Source organism: Phalacrocorax carbo, chromosome 5 (assembly GCF_963921805.1).
Source record: "Phalacrocorax carbo chromosome 5, bPhaCar2.1, whole genome shotgun sequence".
Classification (NCBI taxonomy): domain Eukaryota; kingdom Metazoa; phylum Chordata; class Aves; order Suliformes; family Phalacrocoracidae; genus Phalacrocorax; species Phalacrocorax carbo.
In genome coordinates this window covers 44,525,183-44,552,399 of record NC_087517.1, presented here as the reverse complement: position 1 = coordinate 44,552,399, position 27,217 = coordinate 44,525,183, and the positions used below count along the sequence as shown (strand labels likewise).

The window sequence follows — 27,217 nt, the reverse complement described above, 5'->3', positions numbered from 1 at the left end:
AGAACATCCAGTGCTGTTCCAGCTCCTCTGTAGCTTTGTATCTCTGCACTGAGGAGTGCTTGAAGGCTTCTGATGGAGAAGGGAAGATGAGCAAGACACAGACAGACAGCTCATGGAAAGGTGAGCTTACTATGGAGAGAGTGACTGTTCCAGTCCTTAACCAGTAGTTTGCACATAAATTCTCACTGGGAGCAGCTGTAAGAAACCATGCACCACACTGTGCTAGCAATAGGTCTCAAGGCTCCATTGTATAAACACTCTCCGCAAGATGACTGTGTACCATACAGCTGAGGATAGGTATGTGAAAGCTTAGTATTTGCTAATGGTAAGGAAATGGCTCCAGGTCACCAATTTGCAGAGGTCAAGAACAGAGACATTTCTAAATGAGATGACTGTGCATTAAATGTGGATGAAAGTAAGATGTATTACATCTGCAAGATGAAACCTTTAAGGATTCCACTGTTTGGCCACTGGTGAGCACAGCCACAATCTCAGCTATATCAACTACTGACAGAGCACTGCAGAAACTTTTGTCTGTTCTTTCAGTATAAAGTGAAAGTCGAGGCTGTGAATAGTGGCTTCTGCCTGAAGAGGTGGTTTGTGGATGGTTTGGAAGGACAGGGAAGTTGCCAGTCTAAAATATGACTTGGAAGACACCTGTGGAAAAATTTGAAGTAAATCTCCAGTGCTTCTGGGGACAGGCTGTTGCTGTATTTGAAGGGTTGGTGTGGAGTTGGAAGAGTTAATTCAGCAGTCATCTTTTCTAATTCTACCTTAGATGTGCTCATAAATATTTTTGTTAAGTGAAACAACTCACCAAGCTTTATTTTGCATCATTCTAGAATTAAAAGGAACACTGCATTGCTATGTAATTTTGACTTACTTCAAATTCAGAAACAACAAAAAAAAAGGCAAAAGAAATAATTACTCTGACACCCTTGATTTTTGTCCATTGCGAAAACCAAAATAATCAAGGCATTTCTAAGAACTATAATGAGAATCAACAATACGGAAAGCCAGTAACAGTGTAACAGCTGGGGAATCGAAAGAGGGTGCTGAGGAACACTGAACCACGCAGTGAGCAGAAGAAATGGCTCCACTTCTCACATTATCTGTCCTTCCGAGTAAATCATGTACCAACCAGTCCCAAGGAAATTGCTGATAATGGAAGCACATCGGAATGAAGGGAGACCTCACCATTACAAAGGCTGATGACAACAGAACCATTAATGGACAGTTCATCTCCGGTGCTAATAGGGCAAAGCTCTGAAACTACAGCTATTTGAGCATGAAGACCACTGCGATCGCGAGCTTCTGAGACATATAATGCGTGTGCACTGCAAGCTTAAGTGTTCTAGATACAGCCTCAGAGAGCACCAATGAAAAATCATACCCATCATCAACAGGGAGAAAGTTTCTTACGGATGCTTACTACTCAAAGGCTGGAAACCAATACAGGTAAGCAAGACCTAGTAATTGCTGCATCTAATGTAATAAGGACGATGAAACTATCTGAAAAACAATCCTTATTACAAAACCTCAAGGGTGCTGTTCTCTCAAACATAGCTCTGAGAACTGCAGTAAGCAGAGACAAAAAAAAATCCACACTCCTAGAAACATAACATTTATGTTTTCAGCAAGATGCATTTACAGTAGATCAGCAGGCTTCAGAATGCCCTTGCTAACAGTAATCAACATGTAAAAGGCTAAAAATAGAGAGAGCATGACAACAGGATAAAGCTGTTGGCTCATCAAGCGGGAGATCCACAGCAGTAGCCACATATAATTCCTGAAATGAATACTGAGTCATCATGGTAAGTCACATCTACACTCTGTCATCTATGATACGTCTCAAGCAATGTCACTTATCCCTTGTTACCCAACTTTTAAACTCCAAAGTATGTCATTTGTTACAGCATCCTGGTAGCCAATACTGTTTGCTGATACCCTGAGAAAGAATAGGGTGCGGCGCTGAAATACAGCAGGTTGGTTGTATTTATGTCTAAACTAGTCACAAACAGGGCCTTAAGGAAGATGAGGAGGAAGAGGAGGAGGACTTCTCCTGGGTGCTGAACTCCCTCAGCAAGCAGGGCCACGCATCACGGGGCATCTTTGTGCTGTGGCATTCAAAAGCTGGCAAAAAGGCAAAGTCAGTACCTTACCAGGCAGCCATTCTCCTCTTAACTTGATACCAAAACAAAGACCAAGTCATAAAAGCACCCACTAATGTTGCACTTTATTGAAATTAACATCTCAAAAGTCAAATATTACGAGGGTGTTTCCAAAGTCTAGCACTTTCTTTCGAAGGTGAAACCTGCACAATTGCAACCCCTGATAAAGGGGTTGATGGATGAGCCCCCTGTAGCCAAACCCACTGCACCAGCAGCAGTGAAGAATGTTCTGTTGAGCCTTCACTCTTGGATTGCTAAATTTGTGGATGAGAGGACTAACCCCAGCACTACAAGATTACGACCTCGTGCATAAGCAGTTGCCACACAGTCAAGAAGTGCCACAGTATCCAGCAAATGAGGAAAAGCAAGAGACATTGGGAGGTCACAGCCTTCACTGGGATTAAAAGGCAGAGCTGACAAAGTTGACTGATGTCTTGTTGGCTGGTGGGGGACGAGACGGGATGGGACAGGATATGACACACACAACAAAACCACCACCCCTCCAAAAAAAACCCACCACCAGAACTTTGTTATCTACATAAAGTATTGTGGACTTTTCCAGAAGACCACCATACAGCTTACACTCACTGTTTAAATACACTTAAAGGCTTGACCTAGTAAACATTTGGAGAGACATGTTCCCTTCCAAGGCTGCAGATGCATCTCATATGACCATGGAATCTGACAGTTGCAGGTAGTTCAGAGTCAAAATATGACCTTGAGGAAAGTCCCTGAAGATGAACCAAAGATGAAAATACAAATCCTTAAAGAAAAATTGTAGAAATGTTGGAAAGGAAGGGGGAAGGTTAAGAAAAACTCGCAGAAATAAAACTCTTAAGAAAACTGGAAGTGGTTTAGGGATGTATTTTCTCCATGCATGTATCCATGAGCTTCAAGCCAGGCTGCACATATGGGCGTCATCAACAGAATCTGCCAAGTGACAGTTCACTGTCATTAAATCCCCAGTTTTAACCACCACTTATATCTATTATATCTAAAAATCAGAAAAACTCTCCCAAGCCTACTACTAGTGCTCATTGCAAGCTTTGGCTACCTGCTGCACATTCTTCTCCCAGATACCACACTTTTTTGTACAAATCAGGCAAAAGCCAAACTGATTAACAGGTGATAAAGGAACTAGAAGATGAAAATCATTACTTGCAATTAAAGAAAGGATTTTGGACTGCCAAACTATGTAGAAGCTGACACTTGCTGCCATCCCTGAGATATGGTCTCTGGTAGGTCTGTGCTCTTTAAATCTGAGAAAGTGTTTTTAGCTATTTGTATTTTTGCTGTTTCAATCTCAAACTTGGATTATTTTCCTAAAAGTTGTATTACAAACTGTATTTCCATCATTACTGACCTTTATACTGATATAAGTGACTGTAGGCAGATTAGTTATACTGCTAAACTCAGTGATTTGGGTTTGGTTGGGGTTTTTTTTCATTAGTGGTAAGCACATCTGTTTCCAATTGTTTGCTCTTCTGTAAAACTCATGCTTTGTAATCACAGCTATAAAGGAGCACTTTTAACTTACCACATAACCTGAAGTCCATTCTGGCATGCAACTTCTAGTGAAAAGTAATATTCTTTTTCTCCTCTATACAACATACATACATTCATTCTAAGACTCATTCTATAGCACAGTATTTCAGCCACAGCAAAGTTTTTGTTCATGTTGTCTATGAAAAGCACAGAAAACTATAGCTGCAAGAGAAGTGGTTGAAGCTTAATCTTCAATAGCCAGAACACTTCCTTACATCTATAAGTCTGCAAAATATTCAAATAGTTCTTTATCCTGAATAATTGCTATTTTCTGATGTAAGGGCTATCGATCGATGCTTTAATTTAGTTTGCATCTGATGAGCTCAGTGAAGTGTGAAAATATCTTTATTATAATCTTTCATGTTATAAATCTGTTAAAAATGGAAATAATGACATCTGATCATTCCATATGGTGATGTGTTCGATAACCTGTAAGACATTCTGTTTTGAAGATCCTATTTTAAACACCCTGAGAGCATCATGATGCCTTCTAGGCAGCATTAGAAGTTTAGCACAACCTCACTGAAAATCTATGTTATTTGCAGCAGGACTTTCATCCCTCTGACAAAATTTAAGTTATCAAAGTACAAACCTGCCTGCGTGTAAAAGTAGTAAGGTAGAGATACACAACTACTAACACTTACAGTTTCTTTAAACCTTGGCATACACAATGACATCACTGAAACATCAAGTTCTAGAAACTAGACAAATATTGACTAGCTAATTGCACGTATCTTAATGACAGAAAGGGAAGTAATTTTACCTATATGTTAATAGCAGAAAACTAAGTTTTCCACTTTGTACACAATTATGCAATGGGACCACCTAGTTTACAACACCATAAATTCCCAACTGTGCTTTACCTTGGCCTAAATTTAGTCTAATCAAGCCATTACGAGTTTTGCTACTGGCAGAGCAATGCTAAATGCCTGTCATGGTTTAGCCGGCAACTCAGCCCCACACAGTCAGTTGCTTACTCCCCCACCCGGTGGGATGGGGGAGAGAATCAGAAGGGTAACACTGACGGGTTGAGATAAGAACAGTTTAATAATTAAAATAATAAAAAAAACCCAAACAACAAAAATGAAATGGAAAGGAAAACAAAGAGAGGTGTAATACCTGGGAGGGTGGTAGGGGGTGGTGAACTACCGAAACAAACCACACCCGACGCAGCCTCTCACCGCCTGCTGACCCAACACCATGCCTCCCCAAGCCGCAACTGCCCCCCTTAATATACTGGTCACGGTGTCACATGGTAGGGAATGAACATCCCATTGGCCAGTCGGGGTCAGCTGCCCCGGCTGCAGCCCTGCCCTACCCAGCCTCCTGCCGCAGCAGAGCACGGGGAGCTGGAAAGGTCCCCGACCACCACAGGCACCACAGTGAAGAGAATTAACCCCTTCTCAGCCAAAACCAGCACTATGTCAGAATTTAATAAACCCTATTCTGACACATTTATATACGAACTTTTCAACTCAAAGTTTCAAAGCAGTTGCTAGACAGGCACCACTTACATTTTACAAACTAAAAAAAAGCCACGGTGAATGAAGCATGCAGTGTGGCAAGGATGAGGGAAGCCTATGCATTCAGGTTATTCTGTTCCACACAAATCCACACTTCTAAATTGTGCAGGTACACTGAAAGACGAGAACTGCTCCTTTTTCAATATTGAGCTGCTTTTTGCTTTATCTGCCAGAAGTTGGCATTTGACAGGGTAAAAGAAAGTTAAATAACTGGCTCACAAAAGCAACCTGGCATGTTTCCAGGCTCAATTAGCCCAATTAATGAATGGTTTGGTTTGTATACTGCTTCAGTAGATCCTTAAGCTCACTCCACAGGGAGATAGGAAAGCTCAAACACTACCACTTCCCTTCTATCACATTAGGGCTCTCCGTAGAATACAGAAACAGATTGACAGGTGCCAACTATACATAGATTTTTGTAGGTGTACCAGTCTGACCCAGGCTCCTGCTCTTACAATTATTTAAAAACTAGTCCTGTTTTAGGTAAGCTGACATGTTTTCTTTCAATGAAACATACTCTTATCTACTATTGCACCAGAAGGACCAACAAAGAACCACCTTCATTAAGGTCATGTTAAATTATCATTTGTATTTCCACGGCAGATACAAGCTTCCAAATACAACCCCAAACACTAGGCATTTTCAAGCGTGAAAACTGTTTTTGAAACACTCAATTGATATGGTTTGTAAAGTTTATTAGAATCCTCACCTAGAGGTTATAAACAAAATTCAAACCAGATACAGCTTTCATATCTCATTCTCATGTAAATCATGAATGTTGCCATCCCCTTTAACAAGCTGAGGAAAGCTATATTATGCATGGGGAAGAGCAGTGGAAATCATCTGGTACATAGGGAATGTACTGTCTGCTTCCCACAAAAGCTAACAAAAGTTGGAAAAAAGCAGACTAGGAGTGGTCGGGCAGATCAACAAACAGTGTATTTTAAAATTTGAGCTAGAAAATCTTTTCTGACATAGCTGAAAGTTATTTTGGTAAAATACAGAAATGAAAAGCTTTTGAAAGGATGTTGTAAGCATGCAATGGCCCCCCTTTTAAATGCTATGAAGAAAACGGTATTTCAAAATAACCAAAATCTCAGTGTACTGCAGAGATGAGAATATCCAGACTTTTTGCTTGTCGCTTCCTAAATGCATCAGGGATACAAAAGGAGAATAATTATACCTGGCATGTAATAACCAGCTATTATAATGAATTAGGGCAGAAATAATTGTCTGAAACAAGTAATTTTAACCTAAAGCATGCAGTGGGAGGGAGGGGAAAGGTGCTTTGCTGCTAGGTACAAAGACACTTCTCTTGCCTTCACTCAGTTGTACTGACAATTTCTACTGCCAGGAGCAGTCTCAGACCAAACTCTGTTCAGTGGTTACCACAAAAGGCTCCCCAAAAACTGCCCTCAAATAGGCAAATACAGAAACAACCAGACACAGAAATGGGGGACCATAAAGAAAAGAAAAAAAAACTAACAACTTTCTGGAGTACTTTTTGCAACAACTTTAATACACATTCCTCTCCAATAACACTGTGAAGAGAAGGAAATTATTGGCTAGACAGAATTTTCCCTATATAAATCAGTTAAGACAACCAATCCCACCAGAAAATTACTATTTAACTTGGTAATAAATGCCTTCTGTCACAAAGTTACCCCTTGCCTTGACCAACGTGTGTGTAAAAATAAAAGGATATATGCACCATTTAACACCGACGCTGTTGTTTTAACTCCCTTTCTGATCCAAGAAGCCTTTTTTCCTTTCACATCCTCCACACAACTCATTACATAAGGTACAGTGATCAATTAGCAAGATAAAAGATAAAGATATTTCGGCTATTAAACTTCTACATCTTGTATAAAGCTTTATTTTTATGGTGTGCTTTTGAATGTCAGCGACATTGATTTTTTTTTTTTCTCACCACTAATACCCAAGAAGTTACATCATCTGCAGCTGTTTTACAAGCATCTGAGCATTTCATATTTATTAATTGCAAAAAGCTCATATTCACACTTTGGTAGCAACCACAAAGCCCAACAGATGAGAGCAAAGATGCTGTTTACATATGATGCACAGTACTAAAGACTGAAGCAGAAATCCTTGATTATGGATCCAATCCATTCATTAGACCATGAAAATCTTTTAAAAACCCACCAGACAATCCCAAAACATGCAGACCACAGCACAATATTCAAAATTCCCAGCATACATTCAAAGCATACAAAGTCATGTAACCTGCAATACCTAGACCATACAGAAGTCAACTCAAGTTATTTCAGTCTTGTAAACTATGAAACTTCTTCAATGGATTTCTAGGTCTGGGTTTCATGTTTCATTAGTTTCCTGACACATTATTACCACACCCTCACATGCATTGCCAAATCATGCTTTTAGAGGAAAGGACAAAAGAGATTTAAAGTTGGTCTTGAAATAACTGGGGTGGGGTGGAGGTGGCTACCAGGCCAAGTTTTACTATGAGTGCAGACATTTCAGCTTTTTAAAAGAAAAAGGTAGTATGTGTTAAATAAAAATCTTCATCAGTATCCATACCATTTTATTATTGTACAAAATACCATAATACAATGTACCTTTTCTAGGAAGTTAAACCTCACTAAAAGACTTTATATTGGATCCACACAAATAATCTGATGTGATCAGGAAGAATTAAGTGATTCAGAGTTCTGGCTGAACTACAAAATTATAAACTACACTGAAAAACTGAAGAGAAACCAGCTGAATTATTCATGTAAGCATGCAGAAAAGCAAGCCAGCTGGTGCACACAAACAACCTCCCATGGCAGGAGGAAAAAAACCCCATCAATCCCTATTACAACCAGAACACTTCGGTGTTTACAAGCTTGGGAAGCTCCAGCATGGGTCCCCACAACAGCTCAACTTAGTTACATTTACTTCTAGTTGCAACACTACTTATTAAGTTTCTAGCTGAGGTTAGGAGCCTATAAGTCATCAGCAAACAAAGTGTGTTCCTCAATCTACAACTTCAAAAATGCAAGAACACAGCTTGTAAAGGCCTTTCTTGATTACTCACGCAAAGAATCAGTACTTTACAAGTCAAGCTTATCACACAGCACCCACTACATGTCTGTTCAAAGTCAGCAACTGTGAATACTCACAAAAATTAAAGTGATAATTTCATGCCAACTTTCTGTGCAGAAGGCTGTTATCAAAGACCAAGATCATCCCATCCCACCCCAGCCTCCCATCAGTGCTATGGCCTACTTCACTCCTGCATGCCTCCCCATCTGCTTGGTCCAGCCATTCCTATTTCATGACCAGACAGGAGCCACCAGTTCACTACCAATGCATGGAAGATAAGTTCCACAAAAGGAACATGTCAATTTCTTTCCATGTTTACACATGCTCAACTTGACAAATCTTCTTTAGAAAAAAAACATTCATACATTTATTTTCTGATCAACTGGAGCTCCACCTGAAAAGCGTGGACAAAATGTTGTCTTTTCTGCCAACTGCACTTTTTCCTCACTTACCTGGTTAGAAAGAGCCAAAGGAAAACCAAGTTCAGCGCGCCTGCAGTCTTAGATGCTCAAGCCCACAACTATCACCTTGTTCGAGGTTGAATGTAACACACTGCTACCATGCTGTTGCTGAGGCAGTGCCTAAATAGCAGTATTTTCTATGAAGTAAGCTTTGTTAAAACCAAAGTAGCAAAACACATCATTTTTATTACCTTAAGCATTGAAAGCAAGAAACTTTTTTTAGTTGGCTGCTAAAAAAGGACAAAGTATATTAGGGAGAAAAAGGGAAACAACTCCAGTAACAAAACAAAACCCCACGTTTTCAGAGTTTCACATGCAGCAATACCCATAAAAGGCTGCAATACACGTGAAAAATATTCTTTTGCAGTAGGATACCGTTAGTTACCAACATAACAATGATGTAAAAGAGGTTCAAAGAGACTTGTAGAAGGGAATCTAGAAGCACCACCACAGCAATAAATCTCCTTTCCAATGAGTGCCACCATCACTTAGGCAGGAGAAATATAATTGCTGAATCTATTAAACCCATTTAACATAACCAAAATATATCTGTTGTCAAACAGTTCACACTCCCTGTAACATCCTTTTGTTTGGAAAACTGAATTATCAATAACTGAGGAAAAAAGCTTAGAATAAAGTTTTATTTGGTTCCTGATTCGTATTTACCAGAAGTTCCTCAATGCAGGCAGCTGAAGCAAAGAGGTTCCCAGTAGCAGATGAACACGTTACCTCAGAAAGCTGCTATAATCTATTCAAGTCTATTCAAAATGCTCCACATGCAGTGTGAACATCATCCACCTTGGCCAACAGTTCCCAAACTTTCTGTGGCTGTCCACTCAGAAAACTGACAAAGCTCTCTGCAGGACATTCAGCTCCTTGCATCTCCCACCCCTCCTCTCACAATCATTTCCTCCTCTTGTGCAAATAGTTTTAGTAATATCTGTAGTTTGTCGGTGGCAGTGCTAACTGGCGCCCATTTGATTCCATCTGAAGCCACTCGGACATCTAACTTCTTCAAAGCTCCCAGTCTTGAAAGCGCAGCTTGGCAGTGCCTAAGCTTACCAGGATAGAACCAGTCTGGCCAAGCTCATGCTTGCCTCGTGTTCTGGCATTCCTCAGATTAGAGGACCATTGTTACATGTCATGAGACTGCACAGAGAATCTGCGTCAACTGATTATGCACCACTTCTTCCTATTCTTTGCAATTGCTGATTCCCAGAACACAGCATATGGATTCTGCCCTGCATCCTTTGGTCCTGTGTCCGCATTTGATGACACTGCCTCTAAATTTCCTTACCAAGCTACTTAGCTATTTACCTTCACTTCTCCCAATGGAAACTAAAAAGTATTCAATTACCAATTGCTTGAGAAAAATAAAGTGTCTATAATTGGGCCCAACCTAGAAAATCTACTAAAAATGCTGCTATTCAGGAAGTGGTCATATTTACAATTCCATTTTTAAAGTCTATCTTTACGCTGTTTTTTAAAATCATTCATAGTGACTCCTAACCTTCCTAGCTCTTACTATCACATCACTAACTCAAATAACTCTTATTTTTTTCAGGGATTCCCCCATGGTAGCTATTCACTATTTGGTCCATACAAACAAGATGGATTCTCAAGTCTTACCTGTTCACATAGGCCTCGTCCTGTCCTAGGATATGCTCATCTATTACCTGCTAGGTGCCTGTTTCCTGTAGCATCCTGATTCCTTCCAAATCACCCATTTAATGGTTACCTCAAAGCTGCGGAGGGCTTTTTTTTAAGCTTACTAAGTCTTTTTCCTCTGTCTCTCAAGCTAAGCCTTCATGAAATGATTCCTCTCTTCCTACTCCTTCTAGCACTACTAAAAAATTAACAGAGAATCAGAGAGTAATTCAGGCTGTAAGGGACCTCAGGAGGACTCTAGTCCAACCTCCTGCTAAAAGCAGTAAAATTAAGAGGTCAGACTAGGTTGTTCAGGTGTTTACCCATACCTAACCTAATTCTTCTTATATCCAGCTAGATCCCTCTTGCTTCACTGCCTCTCATTCTTCCCGCATGCACCACTCTGAAGCGCCTGGCCCCATCTTCTGGATAATCTCTTTGGAGATAAGGGACACCAACAGTTCACAGATCATCTCCACCAGCATCCTCCCCCCTTTTTCAAGGGCTCCTGCATGCAAACTGCCCTCAGTTGCTGATGTAAAGTTTTCTCACTCCAGTGGACAAGGCTTAACATTCTCAATTACAGCTGAAAAGAGGCATATACCATCTTCTATCCCTTCCCTATGCCCAACAGTACTTCTGCCTTTCCCAAATTATTTGGGAAACATGGGATTTCAATATGACCATGCTCCAATATTTCTTGGGATTCCCTTGTCCTTGATATAGCTCTTTTCAGCCTCAATGGGTCACATTTTGATGATTTTTTGATGTCTGTGCTCTGAACCTGGGAATGACACATTTTTTAACTATAGAGAATACCTATATTATTCTAGTGTTCTTAGCACTATTATATCTCACCTGCCTCCAGTTATGCAAAATAAAATTGCTCTAGCTATTACAACCTGCTTTGTGTTTTTGGTAGCCAGTTTCTTACTTTGAGTCTAGGAAACAGTTCTTTCCAAATCGGTTGGAGAGAGTGATGACTACTTAGACAATTCTCTGTATTGTCAGATCTTGTTTTTCTAAACCACAATGCTTTCCTTCTATTGAGCCACCAATATAAACCTCATATAGAGAAAGTCTGGCTTCAGGTAAGAAAGAGGAGAGCATTTGCCCGCTGTTGATCAGCAATCAACAGGAGACCAATGTGATGCCTGCAATGCCTGTGTTACAAAATTTCTCAAAAGATCGCAGACCTTCTCTCAAGATACTCTTCCAGTTTCAAAAGCAGCAACAGGCAGGTAAAGATCCTCAAAGTCAGCAGGTACACAACAGAAGAGGACAGATTAGTAGGTAAGTTCCCAAGCCAAGGCCAAAGGATACTAAAGGAAATAAGATTAAAGAAACCAGAATAACTTCTCCAAGCCTGGTCATGCAACACACCTAGGCTAATTTAATAGGTTACTGCTGCTGAAAAAACCACTGCACCCTCCCATACAGCAGCGGTAGAGCTCACATGATCACAAAGTATGCTCAATCAAATCGCTAACCTGCCAAGCTAACAAAGTCAGACCCAATCACTTTGTGCCAGGTAAGTTTTCTGTTCAGTTAATGAACTGAAACAGCTCTCTTTTTTTGGGACCAGCAAGCAGATAGATCATCTTAGCTCCTACAGGGTAACTGGGTCCTCATTTTCACTTTTGACATCTCTGTACATGGAAACATCAATAAAGTACACAGAAAATGTAACTGTACTAGAACAGCCACAAGTGTCAAAGCCAGGCAATTCATTCAAGAGACTTTCCTTTTTCTTCTCTCATTCATGTGCCTTCTACATCTTCTTTTGCATCTTGCCCATATCCACACCATACAGCTTTATCTAGAGCTTATGTCAAATTTGGTGTGCATGTTGGTGCTGTTAATGCAAGTGTTGTTGAAAGGACATGTAAATGTGCTGAAAATTGTTTCAGTTCATTAAGAGGGCGGCTGAGGAGGGGTGCAGCAGCATAACTATTTTTCACCTTGGCAAGCAGGCAAAGGGTGCGGTTGCACAAGGCAGGATTGCAGCTGGAAGAGACAGACCTGCTCCCCTTCAGTGTGCTCCAAACAACTGCTTCTGCCACAACTCTGCACCAGTTCCAGCACCTAAACCCCTCCAATACCTGAGTGAGATTAACCCAGGAAGCAAACCTTTTTAAGGCAGCAAACCTTTTTAAGGCAGCAAACCTTTTTAAGGCAGCAAACCTTTTTAAGGCAGCAAACCTTTTTAAGGCAGCAAACCTTTTTAAGGCAGCAAACCTTTTTAAGGCAGCAAACCTTTTTAAGGCAGCAAACCTTTTTAAGGCAGCAAACCTTTTTAAGGCAGCAAACCTTTTTAAGGCAGCAAACCTTTTTAAGGCAGCAAACCTTTTTAAGGCAGCAAACCTTTTTAAGGCAGCAAACCTTTTTAAGGCAGCAAACCAGGATGGGTGGGTTGAATTAGTTTTAAGTGAATGATCTGACCTGGCTCATCGAAGGGTCTGTTGAGGCCCATAGCTAGCACACAGGATAGGATCCCACAGTTCAGACCACAAGAGGAAATACCAAGCAGCAAGGGACTACGCTGATCTCAGCCACTGGTGATATACCAAAGTTCTTCAGCTTCAGAGCCAACAGTTAGGTTTTCCTCAAGCTCTTCTATTGCTACCAGCTTTCCCCCAGAGCTCCATAACAGTGGTCACTATTAAGTGATTACTAATCACTTAATCACTTGGAATCTCTTTATTTAAATAAAGAGACTGCAAGCAATTCTTTTAAAACAATAATAATCTATGAGCTTTATGAAGTTCACTTATTTGATGCTGTAACAGTGAGCCTAGTACAAAAACCCCCACCACATGCAATGCCACCCAGTACTAACATACAAAGTCTAACTGCCCAAAATGCAAGTTTAGGCAAACATTAAAGTTAAAGACAAATATGGGAGTTCAGAAACATCAGACTTAAGCTTGTCCATTCAATCCAATGCAGTCTCTTGTGTGCCAGTACTCAAAGTCCACATCACCACATTTATTTTTCAAAACGACCTCTGACTCATCCAGTACACTGAAGAGACATTGTTCAATGAACAGAATATTGAATAGGTTTGTGTTTTGTTTAATTCCTTTGCAAAGGTAGGACAGGCTTCAGAATGCAAGAGCACATGAACAGGAAGGTCACAGTTGGGGTTACAGATCGGGCATACTTCTGAAGGCATTACTAGGCTGGCACCATGTGCTCTAACTTTTTCATCCTAAAACAGAAAGTCTGTATTTGTTTATACTCAAAATGGTCTCATTCAGATATGTTATGGTATGAAAAGCCACCTGATCCTAAATTTAGATTTAGTCTGAGGGTGGATTTATTTAAAAAGTCTCACCAAGATCCCCAGCACCACCTCTCATTGGTTTTCAGAACCTGATGAAGCAGCAGCAACCTGTTGAATGCATGGGACTGGATGTAATACAGAAAGCAGGACCACACAAGAATTAAAAAAAAACAAACCCACCCACACCCCCCCACACCCCCCAAAAAAAAAGAGATAGCATTGCTTGCACAGAAGTTGATGTCTTCAAAGATAACACCTGGACCTGTTTTCACCTTGTATGACCTGCATTAAAATACTTCCCAGATATCTGCAGAATAAAGCTATCTACAGATCAGTTGTTTCTTACTCAATCTCTTGCACTTAAACTGAAGAGTTGGGAACATAAAAGTTTCTGCATGGGAAACTCATTAGCAGGACACTAGGGCAATGGAAAATTGTCCTAGCTGAAAGCAATAGACCTCGATGTTTGCCTCCAAAGGCCTTAGCAAACCTAAGGCACCACTGACATTACCCTTCCAAATGCTCTGTTACAGAAGCATTTTTTCAGCTGATTACATTATGTTTAACAGTAGCACATTAAACTACTTAATGCCTCGGCCCACTTCAGCAAATATGTAAGTTTCAGAACAAAGATAAAAATGCCAGAGGATCAAGCTAAAGGGCTCCTTGCTTTTTCCTTCAAAGTTAAAGCAAATGGGCTCCCGGGCAACGTAAGAGCTCATGGCTGGGGACCACAGAAGATGGGGGAATGAATGGCAGCACAAGAGAAAGGGCAATGTAAGGTAGATGACATCCACTCTATTCCTGGTAGTTACTTGCTCCATCTAAGCTTACTCAGCAGGCTATTTGAACTCCATTTCTAGCACAGAACTTCACTTTTTTTAAAAAAACAAAAACAAAACAAATCTGTTTTGCAGAAGTGCTTATCAAAAGGATTTTTTTTTTAATTTCTTAAGTAATCAATGAAGTCTGAATACTGCATTTTCAGTAAAGCGCTACAAAGCTATGCAATCAAGATTTACTTTTGCTGGTCATCATGAAGGACTGGGGCATAATCATATATCCATACAAATACCAAAAATAGAATCTGCAGTTATTTCCCCCCAATAGAACAGTCACTACATAGTACAGAGTTATCATTCAACACACCTCTTATGGTGGTGACTATTTCAATTACCACCAAGACTTTAAAGATTTCTGATGTAACAAATGAAATGCACTAGCATTTTTAAATTGACACCCCAAATCGTGTTTAAATTGTTTGAATAACTGGTTTAAACATTCATAAGACAAAGCCGTTTCTGTTCACAACAGACAATGCTTCGGGGCTCTACATTATTTTAGACTGGAATAAAGAAGTCTCTACAGTGCTGGTAAAAAAAAAATACAGATACTCTTAGAGTTAAGGATTTCAAGTAGCTTCATTTTGACTGATGACTGGAAGACACTTTGATGTCCTTACTATATTTTTATAAATAGCTGTGGAATTTTAAATCAATTAAATTCCCGCTAATCTAATATGTAGAAGCTGCTGACATGACCTGTACAAGTGCTAAGTTTTACTTGCCTTGCCATTCATCTAACTTCACTAGGTTTCTCAAGTTCCCCAGTCTTCTCTCTCCAGTCTTAATATGAGGGGGAAAAAAATAAATCTACCAGAGCGACTACCCACTTATCTACCATGACTTTTATTAATTAATGAGAGCATTTTGCTTTTTAGTCCTAGAAAATGTAGACCCTCCAGAGGTCTAGTAAGAGAGCCGTAAAAACTTGCATCGAGTGTCCATCAACTTCCCCGTTGTCCATTAGTTGGGCAGATTTAAATAAATCTGGAAATTAGTCCAACACAATTTTTTCATAGAGAAGGCTGACAGTATTTTCTTTTTTTACTCCTGAAAAAAATCTGTTTAGTGCAATCTTTATACTACATATATATATATTCATAATATAGAAACACAACTCCTTTCCCAAGAAAATTATCTTGGTATACAATTATCAGCAGCTCAATTTCTCAGCTGAAATTCTGCAATTTTAAGCTTTCCAATATCCACAATCTGCAAAGCTTTTCCAATTTTTGCATGCGTTTTCTTAGTATGTGCCTTGGTCTGTACGAAAAAAACTGAATCCCAGTAATCCTGAATCCTCTACAGTTTTGTGGTTAAATCCTCTTGTGCTTCAGAAATGAGATGCTCCCCTTTTTGGCTTCTCTCAGGAACAAAGGCATCATAGTTTTCCATAATTATCTTGTCAGCTTCTTCAGTGAGTATGACTTAACCCATAAACCATGGGCTTAAAACACCCAAAAACTGACACAAGTGGATAATAATTTCAAAGCTTCATATATTTATATTAGATACTCAAGTGCTCTGGAAAGGACTGAGTGTAACCTCAGCAAGTTTGATGATACAAAACTGGGAGGAGTGGCTGATACACCAGAAGGCTGTGCTGCCATCCCATGAGACCTGGACAGGCTGGAGACCTGAGCCAAGGGGAACCTCATGAAATCCAACAAAAGCAAGTGTAAGGTCCTGCACCTGGAAAGGAACAACCCCATGCACCAGCATAGGTTGGGGGCTGTTCTGCTGGAAAGCTGAGGAGGACCTTGGAGTGCTGGCAGACAGCAAGTTGACTCTGAGCCAGCAATGTATCCTTGTGGCCAAGGCAGCGAACAGTATCTCGGCTGCATTAAAAGGAGATGGGACTACTGGAGAGAGACCAGTGGAGAGCTACCAAGATGATCAGGGAACTGGAGCATCTCTCTTACAAGGAAAGGCTGAAAGACTTGGGTTTGTTCAGCCTGGAGAAGAGAAGCCTGAGGGGGGATCTTATCAATACTTACAAATATCTAAATGGTAGGTGTAAAGAGGATGGGGCCAGACTCACTTCAGTGGTGCCCAGTAACAGGACAAGGGGCAATGGGCACAAATTGGAACACAGAAAGTTCCACTTAAATACGAGGGAAAAACTTCCTTACTGTGAGGATGACAAAGCAGTGGAACAGGCTGCCCAGAGAGGTTGCGGAGTCTCCTTCCCTGGCGATGTTCAAAACCTACCTGGATGCAGTCCTGTGCACCCTGCTTTAGGTATACCTGGTCAGGAAGAGGGGTTGGACCTGATGATCTCCAGAGGTCCCTTCCAACCCCTACCATTCTGTGAATCTGTATTCTTTTAACAGCTAAACTCCATTACTCAAATTTAGCAAGTAATTTTAGTTCCCAAATAATGAAAGATATTTAAAGAGCTTAAAATTCTAAAGCTTTTACAGTTGCTGAGGTTCCCTCCCCAATATTCTAGAAAACAACATTATTTTTACCTTCCTCCCAGAAGAAGAAAGACTGAAATTAAGAAATTCTGATTACTCATGTCAGCCATCAGCAACATCCCTGAAAAAACACTACAATTAATTGCAGCTAGGAATTTAAAAAAAAAGTAATTTCAAAGTCAATATTCTGCATGCATATTTCCTTAATGTGCATCAAGGTCCAGTAAAATCTACTAGAAACTCCAAAAAAATGTTAAAGACATCAACATGACATTCTTCTGTCAAGTGATCATTATGTGACTTCTGTGCCCTACTGCAGTTCATTGCATCTTCCACTTGGCAAGCTCTTGCATCAGGGTTGCTCTTACTATTTATTTAGTTTTCTTCCTTTTGTGGTTAGGCCATTTTGGTCACTGTTGTGCTATGAAAAGGTAGATTAATTTTTTTTTTTTTTTTGACTGTGGGAAAAGCCTGTTCTTGTTTCATCCGACTCTGTCCAAAGTGTTCAGTGCTAGTGATAACCCAGGAGTTTTTTGGTGGCTCTACCTTTCTTTAGTGGATATTTGTAAGTAATAAAGTGAACCAGTAGATACTTTACGCTTAACTTCGAGCTGTGCTCTGCAGTGTTTCAATCATGCTTGCTGTGTTGGTGCAGTTTGAGAAGCCCAATAAACTGAATCACAAGCATTCATGTGTATGTTTAATGTTATTTTATGTTAAATGCACATGGATATTTTTTGTGGCAGGAAGGAACTGAAGGCCCTCTAGTTACATTCAAACAATCTACCATTGGAGATTTTCAGTTCTCCATATGCCAATAGCTTTTTCAAACACTATCTGATAAAATACTGAGTAGCTTGTATTTTCCTTATATCTGATTAATCACAGGTCTGTGGGATACTAATGTATTGAACTTGTGATGTAATTTATGGGAGATATTTCAAGTTACAGAAGGACAAATGGTGCTATAATCAGCAAAGCAAATGTCTCATTCCAGGCTGGATCCAGGACAGCTTTGAAGGAACCTCAGTATGGAAACAGGCAGATGCTGAAAAAAATTCATTTTGGGTATGGATTCATGTTGCAGCTAAGCTGAAGTATTGGCACCCTCCTTCATCCTTCTGCCCCCAACCCAATCCTTCCAACCAGCTCTGAGCCCATCTGGCTATAACACTGAGCCAATTCAACTCACTAAATAGCTTAAAAATATATATATATTCACTTTCTCTCATGTTAACTTGCTGCCACTGTTCCACAGCATCAGACAGGCACCAGATGTAGCTCAAGATGAAAACCGGGGGATGGGAATTCCTCTTTTGGGCAATGGCTGCTTCTTTCATTCAGCTGCTTGGTGAAAGAGCACACTACCCAGAGCCTGAAGATGGACGGAGGCCCCTTCCAGCTCTCTTCACAGCAGCAGCCAGAAAGCAGAGATGCAAGACAAGCACAAGATCCCCATCGTAAAAACTGAGACTATTGTGTGCAAGATGGGAAATGGAAAGAATGAGCTCCGGCGGCAGCAGAATGGTACCCTCAAACTTCATCAGAAAATCACTACACAAAGGATAAGGCAGAAAAGGAAGTAGCAAAATCCCAGTCTTAGTTTTTCTGGAGGGAAGGAAGGAGCTAGCTGAATTGATACTGCCCATATATTCATAAGCACACGCACACCCTTCAAAATTCATCAGCAGCCTGTTAAGTGTAATCGGCAGTTTCTGCATTAGCATAGAATATTGTTTTAAGGATAAATAAGAAAATGCTATCCTCAACTTTCTTCTGAAGTAGCTGTTTACTTTGAAAGGCACTTTAAGGGCAAAAAGAAAAAACCACCAAAGATAACCAGAAATGAAAGAAACAAGAAAACTGGGAAAAGAAAAAAGAGAAAATTCAAAAATTTGAGCCGCAATGAATTAGGATAAAAAGCCAGAATAAAAGACCATTTGCATCTATCTTCGTAATATTGTGACATCAGCTATTTTCATAACTAGCAAATACTAGAAGAGGCGGAATTTTGTCATACCCTTCTTGCTGCTGTCCAGGAGGAACACTGAACAAGAAGTTCTTGCTGGTGAGGGGATGCAGCCCACCTATATGCACCAGCTAGAAGAGATCTATCCAAATTCTTAAAGGAACATACACAGATAATAAAATAGAAATGTTGTGACCTTTGAAAGGTAACAACATGATGTGGAAGATTAAGAGCTGCTTCTTTCTTCACTGCCTTGTCAGTAAGCTTATCATAGACACCCACTACAAGGACACAAGCTTCAACACAGGAAAACAAAACAAAAAAATATCCAAGGAGGTTTAAAAGAAGACAGGTTATAAAACAGGAGTGAATAAAATCCATTAAAATCAAGCTTGCCCAAAACACTTCTTTCAGACATCCGGTAAACCACATGGCAAGTCCTTTGGCCCAATGGCAGCTAAGCCCCAGCATACCACCCTGTTCTGTCTATGCTGGGGTTGAAGGGGAGCACCCATCTGCCAGTTAGGCAACAAAAACAGACACTCACCCATGCCGGTGAATGTCCATGTCTTAATCTATGTACATATTGACCTGAGAGTTAAGCTGACTGAATCCTGACGCAGCGCAGGAACGTACTTGTTAGGAGGCAAACAAAACAATGCTGCATTTTTCAAAAAGACTTCAGGGAAGCAATTGCACCAAAGATGACATATCTTTGTGTCCTGTTGAGCACTGCTGGGGAAACAACAGGGAGAACGAACAAAGGTGGTAATAAAACAGTAAGAAGAAGGTAGAAGGATACAACAGTGATATGGAGGGTATAATGATTCAGCCACATATTTCAACTTGGTCCCCTGAATTCTGCATTACAGAAATGCTTTCTTCAACCACGCATTTACATCTTACTGCAGATCTTAATATTTGGGTCTGCAAATATCCCTTCAAGAAAACTCAAGGGAATGCAACAAGTTTTTGCTTTCTTGAGAGCTACAAACCTTGTGCCAAGAATCTGTCAAATATTTTGATACTTATTCCAGGGTAAATACACAGGTTCTTTATAACTGTATTGTAATCACAGACCGAAATATTTTGCATACAGGTATAGTAAAAAGATCTTTCTTCCAGTAACAGAACTGGGTGATATATCTGTAAGTCAGCAGTATGAAATGTCATCAAGCTGGCATCTTGGGCATCCTGAATCTGTGTCCTGCTATTCTTCAGTCCAAAAATGCCTGTAGCCCTCTGTCAATGAAATCATGTTACCAAAGAATAGTTTATTCCTTAAAAAACAAACAAAACAACAAAAAACCCAACAGCTTCTTAAGGAAACCATTTTAACTGGCAGATGAAGGAAAAAAAATCATTTTATATCCTCAACACTGGCAGAGCTTGATTTTGGGGGGATGTGGGGAAGAATATGGAGATAGAACACAGGACAGTGCTCAACATTGATTTCGTAAAGGTCTCTACACTTTGTAAATATGCACATTTATGATTTTAAGGGAAGCTTACTTTTGCATGAAAACACCTGGAAGACAATGTATTTCCTTTGTCTTAAAATAGATCTTGCCATCATACTCCTGTTCCTCACCAGGGTTTACCCTTCCTTGCCAAAGCAACATACAAGAGAACATCCCTCTGTGATGGTCTCATTGCCTCAAGTTCAGCCCCCTGCTCATGCAGGGTCAGCTAGAACAGGCTGCCCAGGATGACATCTAAAGAAATCCTAAAGGAATTTGACAAATGTGACCCATGTCTTAGCTAGATAAACCCTAGCATTTTTACAGTTATTACTGTTGCCATTCACCCCAGCAATGAATTAAGGTATCTCCCAGGAATACAGCAAGCTGTCACTTAAGTCTTCAACCTCAATCTCCAACAACTGCTGTCAACTATTCAATGCAGAATTGGTTCTGATAGATATAAAAAGTATTTTATATTCTTCCACTCAAACACAGGGGAGAGAATAATTTAAGCAACAGTTAACTACAGCAGAAATCCAAAAGACAAAAACAAGCCCCAACCACCTAACTGGTCGAGTCTGAAATTCTGCTCTGATTGGAAGGAAAGTTGATGACCTAGCACTCCCGCTTCTCCTGGTTGTGCACCTTCTGTTTCCTCAGTGTTAAACAAAACACCGCAATAGATTTAGTCCTTTTTTTCTAAGCCCTTAAGTGTATCCCCATCACTCCTATGTTGGAAGCCACAGACATCAAAATAAGACTGGCTGTCCTTACGTGTCCTAAAGGTTCTCACTGCTCATAGAACTGTTTTCATTAGAAGCAGCTGAAGATAAAAAGTGTAAGGATGCTCTCAGCTAAGAGAAGACCTCGTTTATCCTCTCATGTTCCAGATGGTATGGGGAAAAAAAAAAAGGGGAGGGGGGTGAAGGGGGGCAGAGTAACACTGATATAAAATTAGTATCATGGGGGAGTGGGAATCAGAGGGAAGGTGCATTACAGATGAAAGCCACAGTCAATCAGATTATTCCACCACTACGACAGAACTTTCCAGCATGGTTGCTGCTAATCTTTAAGGCCAACCCAAAAAGACCCTCTAAAACAGCTTCTCATTACCTTCCAAATTAGAGAGAAGGGACAAAAAATTATGATCTGATCATCCAGAACATCAGACGTGGTAAGAAAAAGAAAATGGGTCAATTTGGTTTTCTCTCATAATGTAGAAGGATACATAGGACTTTGAACTCTTCACACCATCTATGTTTTTTTTTAACTGCCATCTTTCTTAAATCCCTAGTTTGTGAATTAATTCTACTGAGGACGTTGCAAGGTTTGGATAATAAACTCAACTATATTGCAAGTGAATGAGAAGTGACAGTCTGCCCCCTGTTTAAGGAATAGGCTTTTCATTAGAAAAAAAATTAAGGGGGGGTGTGTATAAAAAAAGACAGTAGTAAACGTGTAAAATTTGTTTTCTCTGAAGTAACCCAAAAACAAAACCCAACTCTTGTAGCTACAAGAGTCTCAGTTGTCACTGTTAAAATTATACTAACATGATGGGATAACTCTGAAACATTTGGAGCGGACCCAGCTACGACATCTAACGTTTAGAAAAATACCTCCCGCATATTGTAGACACAACAGCTCAACCTCAACAGCCACTGTCAGCAACAGACCCAAGCACACCTTTGTCGACCAGCACAAGCTTTACAAAGTCATGTTGCTGATGCACAGAATGGAGGAGGACAAAAGATGTACTGGAAAAACAACTACTGCCATCTCAGTGCTGGTAGCCTGGCTCAAGAGAAGTACTCCTGCATAGCCCAGCAGCGATGCCCCTCTCCTCCCTTCTCCCGCTCTACCAGCAAACTAGTTCGTGGTTAGGGCAAAATTCAACGCTTAAAGAGCCTTCAAAACACGCTGTTGCCAAAAGCAGTGTGATGGATGGAAGCATCCCACAAACCAGATGTCTACCTACCAGCCAGCCAGCTGGACTATCTTTATCTCAACAGACGTGTGGCCTTCAAATGAACTTCAGTCCTATCCTGAAGTAGAGCAGGAAGATTCTGAACCCACTTTTGACCATACCAAGTAAGGATGCTATTTCCTTTTCATAGTTTAATAGCAATGGTATTGTTAAAGTTGTCATAACTTTGGCGGGGGGGGGGGGGGGGGGAAGAATCATCTTAATTCCAACCATCACTTTATTAGACAAGTTAATTTGTTTTCTACCATAATCAGAAAGTTTTACTTGGAAAAGGAGGGGACTTTAAAACAAAAAATGTTTTGGAGTGAAGACCTACCAAAGGCAGCAGCTTTAATCTCCTAGAAGACATCCTCAGAGATGGCTGTAACTGGGATTCCATATACATTCACTGTGTTCATTTCAAATAGCAGCAAACTAAATCCTCCACATGTTACAGGCTATGAAAAACCCCCCTTTTCCTTAAAAAACCTGAATCTCTCCCTAATAATAATCCCATAATACAGGCATTAAACAACATAAACCTAAGAATGACATGAGTTGAGAATGTGCTTAGAGACCCACTGATCAAACATTGGACTCCCACAATGACAAGCTATTATAACTAGACTCTCGGAATACTTGACATTAGCTACATCATTGTGTAGTTTTACAATCAAAACTGTCAAAGCAAAACCAGTTGAAATACAAACACATTTTGATGAAAGGACTCAAATATGCTTGTACTCATGCAAGGCACATTTGAGTTGGCTAATGTACAACATAGCAATAAAGCAGCCAGTATTCATAAAGGCTACAACAGTACCTCACTTCCAGACAGGGCTGGCAGAAAGAGCTAGCCTTGTTCCATCAACTGATAGTCACCAACAACAAGCCCTCAAAGCCCTTCTTCAGATACCTTACATAAGCAGAATTAAAAGATCCCTGTGTATAGTAACCATGAGGCTTGCGATGGCAACCGCTCCTTGCCACAAGACTGATTTATAATAAATTTTTTAAAAATCAGAAACCTGCTTCCCTTCAAACATTGCGTGACTATTTCAGTCACAAACGGGACCCAAGGATATGAGCTAGCCTGAAGGTCATCAGCCAGTCACTTCCTCAGACCTGCACTGGGGGTTATATGTGAGAACAAGCTTTGTAAGACTTACTCAGTCCCCATGGGCATTTGGCAAGGCCCACATACTAGCACATAATGAACAGTTTTTATTGAAGAGACCCAGAAAAAGATGTTGCAGGTCAAGTTTCACAGACTACCTTCCACTTACCAAGCATCTGTCTCCCCAGTTCTAACAGTTCTTCTCACCCACAGCCTCAGATTATACTTAATTCCAAGTATTAAAATGACAGCAGAAGTGATAAACTACGGCAATTTGCAGACTTCCATAACAGAAAAATACAACTTTAAGACCAGAAAAAAAAGTGCATGGTATTCAGGTGTTAAGTTATCATAGGGATAATACGTTAAAGTGTGTGTGCATGCATCTCTTCCTCACCTGACTTCACTTATAGTATTTTAATACCGCATCGATACTGCTAGTGTAACAAAAGCAATTAAGTTAAACTTCTCAGCCCTGAGAGCTACCTTTAATTTTTATAAGCTGTTCCACCCAAAAAAGTATTTTTGTATACATTTATTCTTTAAAAACCCAACCAGACTGTTAGTATGGCTTAATACTAGCTAGTAGTTATTACAAAAAGTATTTGCTGGAGTATTGCTGGAATATTTGCAGCAGCCAAAAATGTCGGACACTAAATACCTTTAATTTTTTCAGGAAAACACATTCTTCCACTCAGCTGCATGCATTACACTGCCTGCAGTTCCTCAAAACACACCAAAAAAAACCCCAATCAACCAACCAAAAAACCCACCCAGGCAAATCTTCCTTGTCACAAACACCAATTCTTCCTTTCTTAAATGGGAAATAAGTAATTTGGATCAGAAATATGTGAGAGTGAGCTTTCTGCCCAGGCAGACATGAACATCTCCCTGGGAATCAGAGCAGACTGCACATCGAACGCTCCATCTAAACCGCCATGCTTTCCACGCTCAGAAGACTTGGAGTGATGCGTTAACAGATGGAAAACACAACACTCCAAATAAACAGCAAAATCAAGTTATAATTAAGACCGTAAACTATGTGACAATACATTTCTATCTCAGCACTAATTCTGTAGCCTGTTTGATAGAAGCCATTAAGAGCAGCATTTCCCACCTGGCAACCTCAGTGGGGTAACGGAATTGATTTGGACTAGAAAAAAAAAATAAATCTGCCTCTTTATGGTAGGTGATCTTTATTAAGAGTTTCAGCTCAATTCCAAAATAAGCCTGACCTACAAATTCCTACGAAACAGCAGAAAAACCAATTCCATATCTTTAACATGTAAAGCTGATCAGAAATTCAGACAAAAAAGGAAAAGGGTTGTAACATTCACACGCTGATCAAACAAGCCACCTGAAAGTCTGTAAACCCACATTTTTCTTTCCTCAACTTTTATGTAATGTTTACTGAATGCAAATCCTACATTATGCATTCAAATGGCACAGTCTCACCAGAACCACATAGTAACAAGTACAAAAACTTTCCAAGAAAATAAACAAGCATAGTCATATGTTCTTGTAAGACCCTAAACTGCTAACTGAGGGGACTACCACCACAAACAACTCTAGAAGACAAAGCCACACAAGCTAACACCAGTGGGGTAGACCTCATTGCTAGAGACATACAGTATGGTCTTATCGTTGACCAGTTCTACTCCTACATCCATTGCCCTTGGATTAGAAAGGAATAAGCCAGGCGTCTTCCTGCATAGATGACCTGGAAGACAAAACAAACCACACCCCAATTCCACACCTCCTAGGCTTAGGAGAGCAAAAGTGAAGCTGCTCAAACAGTGGAAGAGCAGTGCCTAGCGCTCTTCAGAAAGAGGTCCTTAAACATCAAGATTTATTTCTGCTAGGGGAAGGGTTTCGTGACCTCTCAAGCTTTTCTCTCTTAGCCAAAACACGCCACAAAATTATAGCTATGTGCCATGGAAAAACTGCAGCAGAATTGGGAAAGCTCTGAAAAGGACAAAAATGAGAGCCCTTTGCCCAAGAGAAGAGTCTAAAGTTGTTTTGAAGCATGACTTTCAAATAAAATTTTGCTTTCATGAACGGACAAATTATACAAGTAACACTTGTGTCTAAATGACACCCACTCTTCAAAATTATCATACCTTAATGCAAAGCAGCATACACATATGTAACAATATATACAAAGATATGACACACTATCATAAAACAGCTACAGGCTTTTCCTACAAATCTCCATTGCAGATTGGATTTTTTTAAAGGGGGTTTTATAACCTTAGTTCTCTTTAAAAGCACAGAAAAAAAATATTTTTGAAGTGACTAATAAAAAAAGTAACACACTGGACTTCCACAGCATCACTTTCATGCTTTTACAGAAGATCCTGCCATGCTGATTAGGGAGCTCTACATCTTTCCATTACATCAGAAAGTTGCAGCATCTTACAGCCTTAAGGTGAGAAAGCTTTAGTCTACAGATCAATGAGCTACAATTCAGCTTCGCTGCCAACCATCGTCTCAAAATTGCCCTTACCTCCCAAAATGGTTGTGGCAGATCTCATCGTTTTCACTAAAAGATTCACTAATTCTTTTCAGCATGAAGGAATTACAGTGTTGATATAACAAAGCAACGTAGGAGCAGCATTCTAGGGGTCCCCCCCCCCAACAATTATTTTTCCAGTACATGAAGAATACAAACAATTGTCAATCAAGATCTTGTAGAAGTGGAAGGATCCATCACACCGCATGTGACCAGAAACGTAGCAAGAGTTGGATTTCCCTTCCTATCCAACACTCTAAGCTGAACACTTTATTTGGGACTTAGAGTTGTCTTTAGAAAGTAACAACGTACTCTGTCTTCCTTTGTCTCTACTTCTAAATGCAAATACTCTTCCCAACTTTCACTCTGACAACCTGGGACAAAACCAAAGGAAGTTTTAGTCACCTTCCTGATTTATTTATAGGTGAAACTACTGTAATCAAAGAGAACATATGTTATTCCTGCCCTAACACAGCATATGTGACATTTCAATTAACAAAGTACACTCACAAAGTCAAAAGGAACTTGCTCTCAAGTTTCTTTTCTTTTTCTCCCTTCACACTTCCTCGCAAATTATGATAACATCCTCCCAAGCATGACCTTCTCCAATTGAGAGCATATTCAGCGTAAGAAATGCCCCATTAATTCTCCCTGCAGTCCCCATCTTTTCACACACAGACACACACACAAAAGCCTTCCTTAAGGCAGAGGTCATCTACAACAGTCATACACAAAGTGCAGAAGAGCACTGTACAAACAGTACAGAGGCTGCTGAAAACTTGAGGAAGTCATTGTCAGCAGCAGCCTTCCACTATGGACTGGAATCTGCTCAAATATAAAAAGGAAAATAACTGACAACCTCTACAGGTATCAATTTACTTATTTGATAAGAAGCAGAGTACTATACAACATTTGTATCCACTTTACACAGATTAAAAGGTGAGCATCTAATCCTAGATCACTACTCCTTCCTCTCCAAATAAGCAAGCTCTGAATATTAATGATGGAGGGGTCCATTAAAAACAGCGTATACAGACTTCACGTGATCACTGAACACAGGCACGTAACATATTCCCAGATGTTGAAGAACTCCTGCCCACAAATACTTTCAAGTCATCTAGCAAGGTAGAAAAGGAATCCACCTTAGGTCAAGATTACACCTGAGATCACAAATTAAGTCTTCAGAGTGGTCAAGAAGTTTGAGCTACCATTACCACCTTATCCAACCACTT

General features: G+C 40.1%; 1 protein-coding gene across 5 annotated transcripts in view; it reads right to left on the bottom strand.

Moving 5' to 3' along the window:
* The window catches only part of DIP2A (disco interacting protein 2 homolog A), a 131,455-nt gene that overhangs the window by 102,354 nt on the left and 1,884 nt on the right, over window positions 1–27,217 (bottom strand). Inside the window, exon 1 of one of the 5 annotated variants that reach the window (XM_064452257.1) lies at window positions 13,751–13,791. The exons of the other annotated variants lie outside the window; for them this stretch is intronic. Within the exon in view, the coding sequence (XP_064308327.1) occupies window positions 13,751–13,775 (25 nt within the window). The 5' untranslated portion in view covers window positions 13,776–13,791. Of the gene's footprint in view, window positions 1–13,750; window positions 13,792–27,217 lie in introns of those variants that run through there. 5 annotated transcript variants of the gene reach the window in all.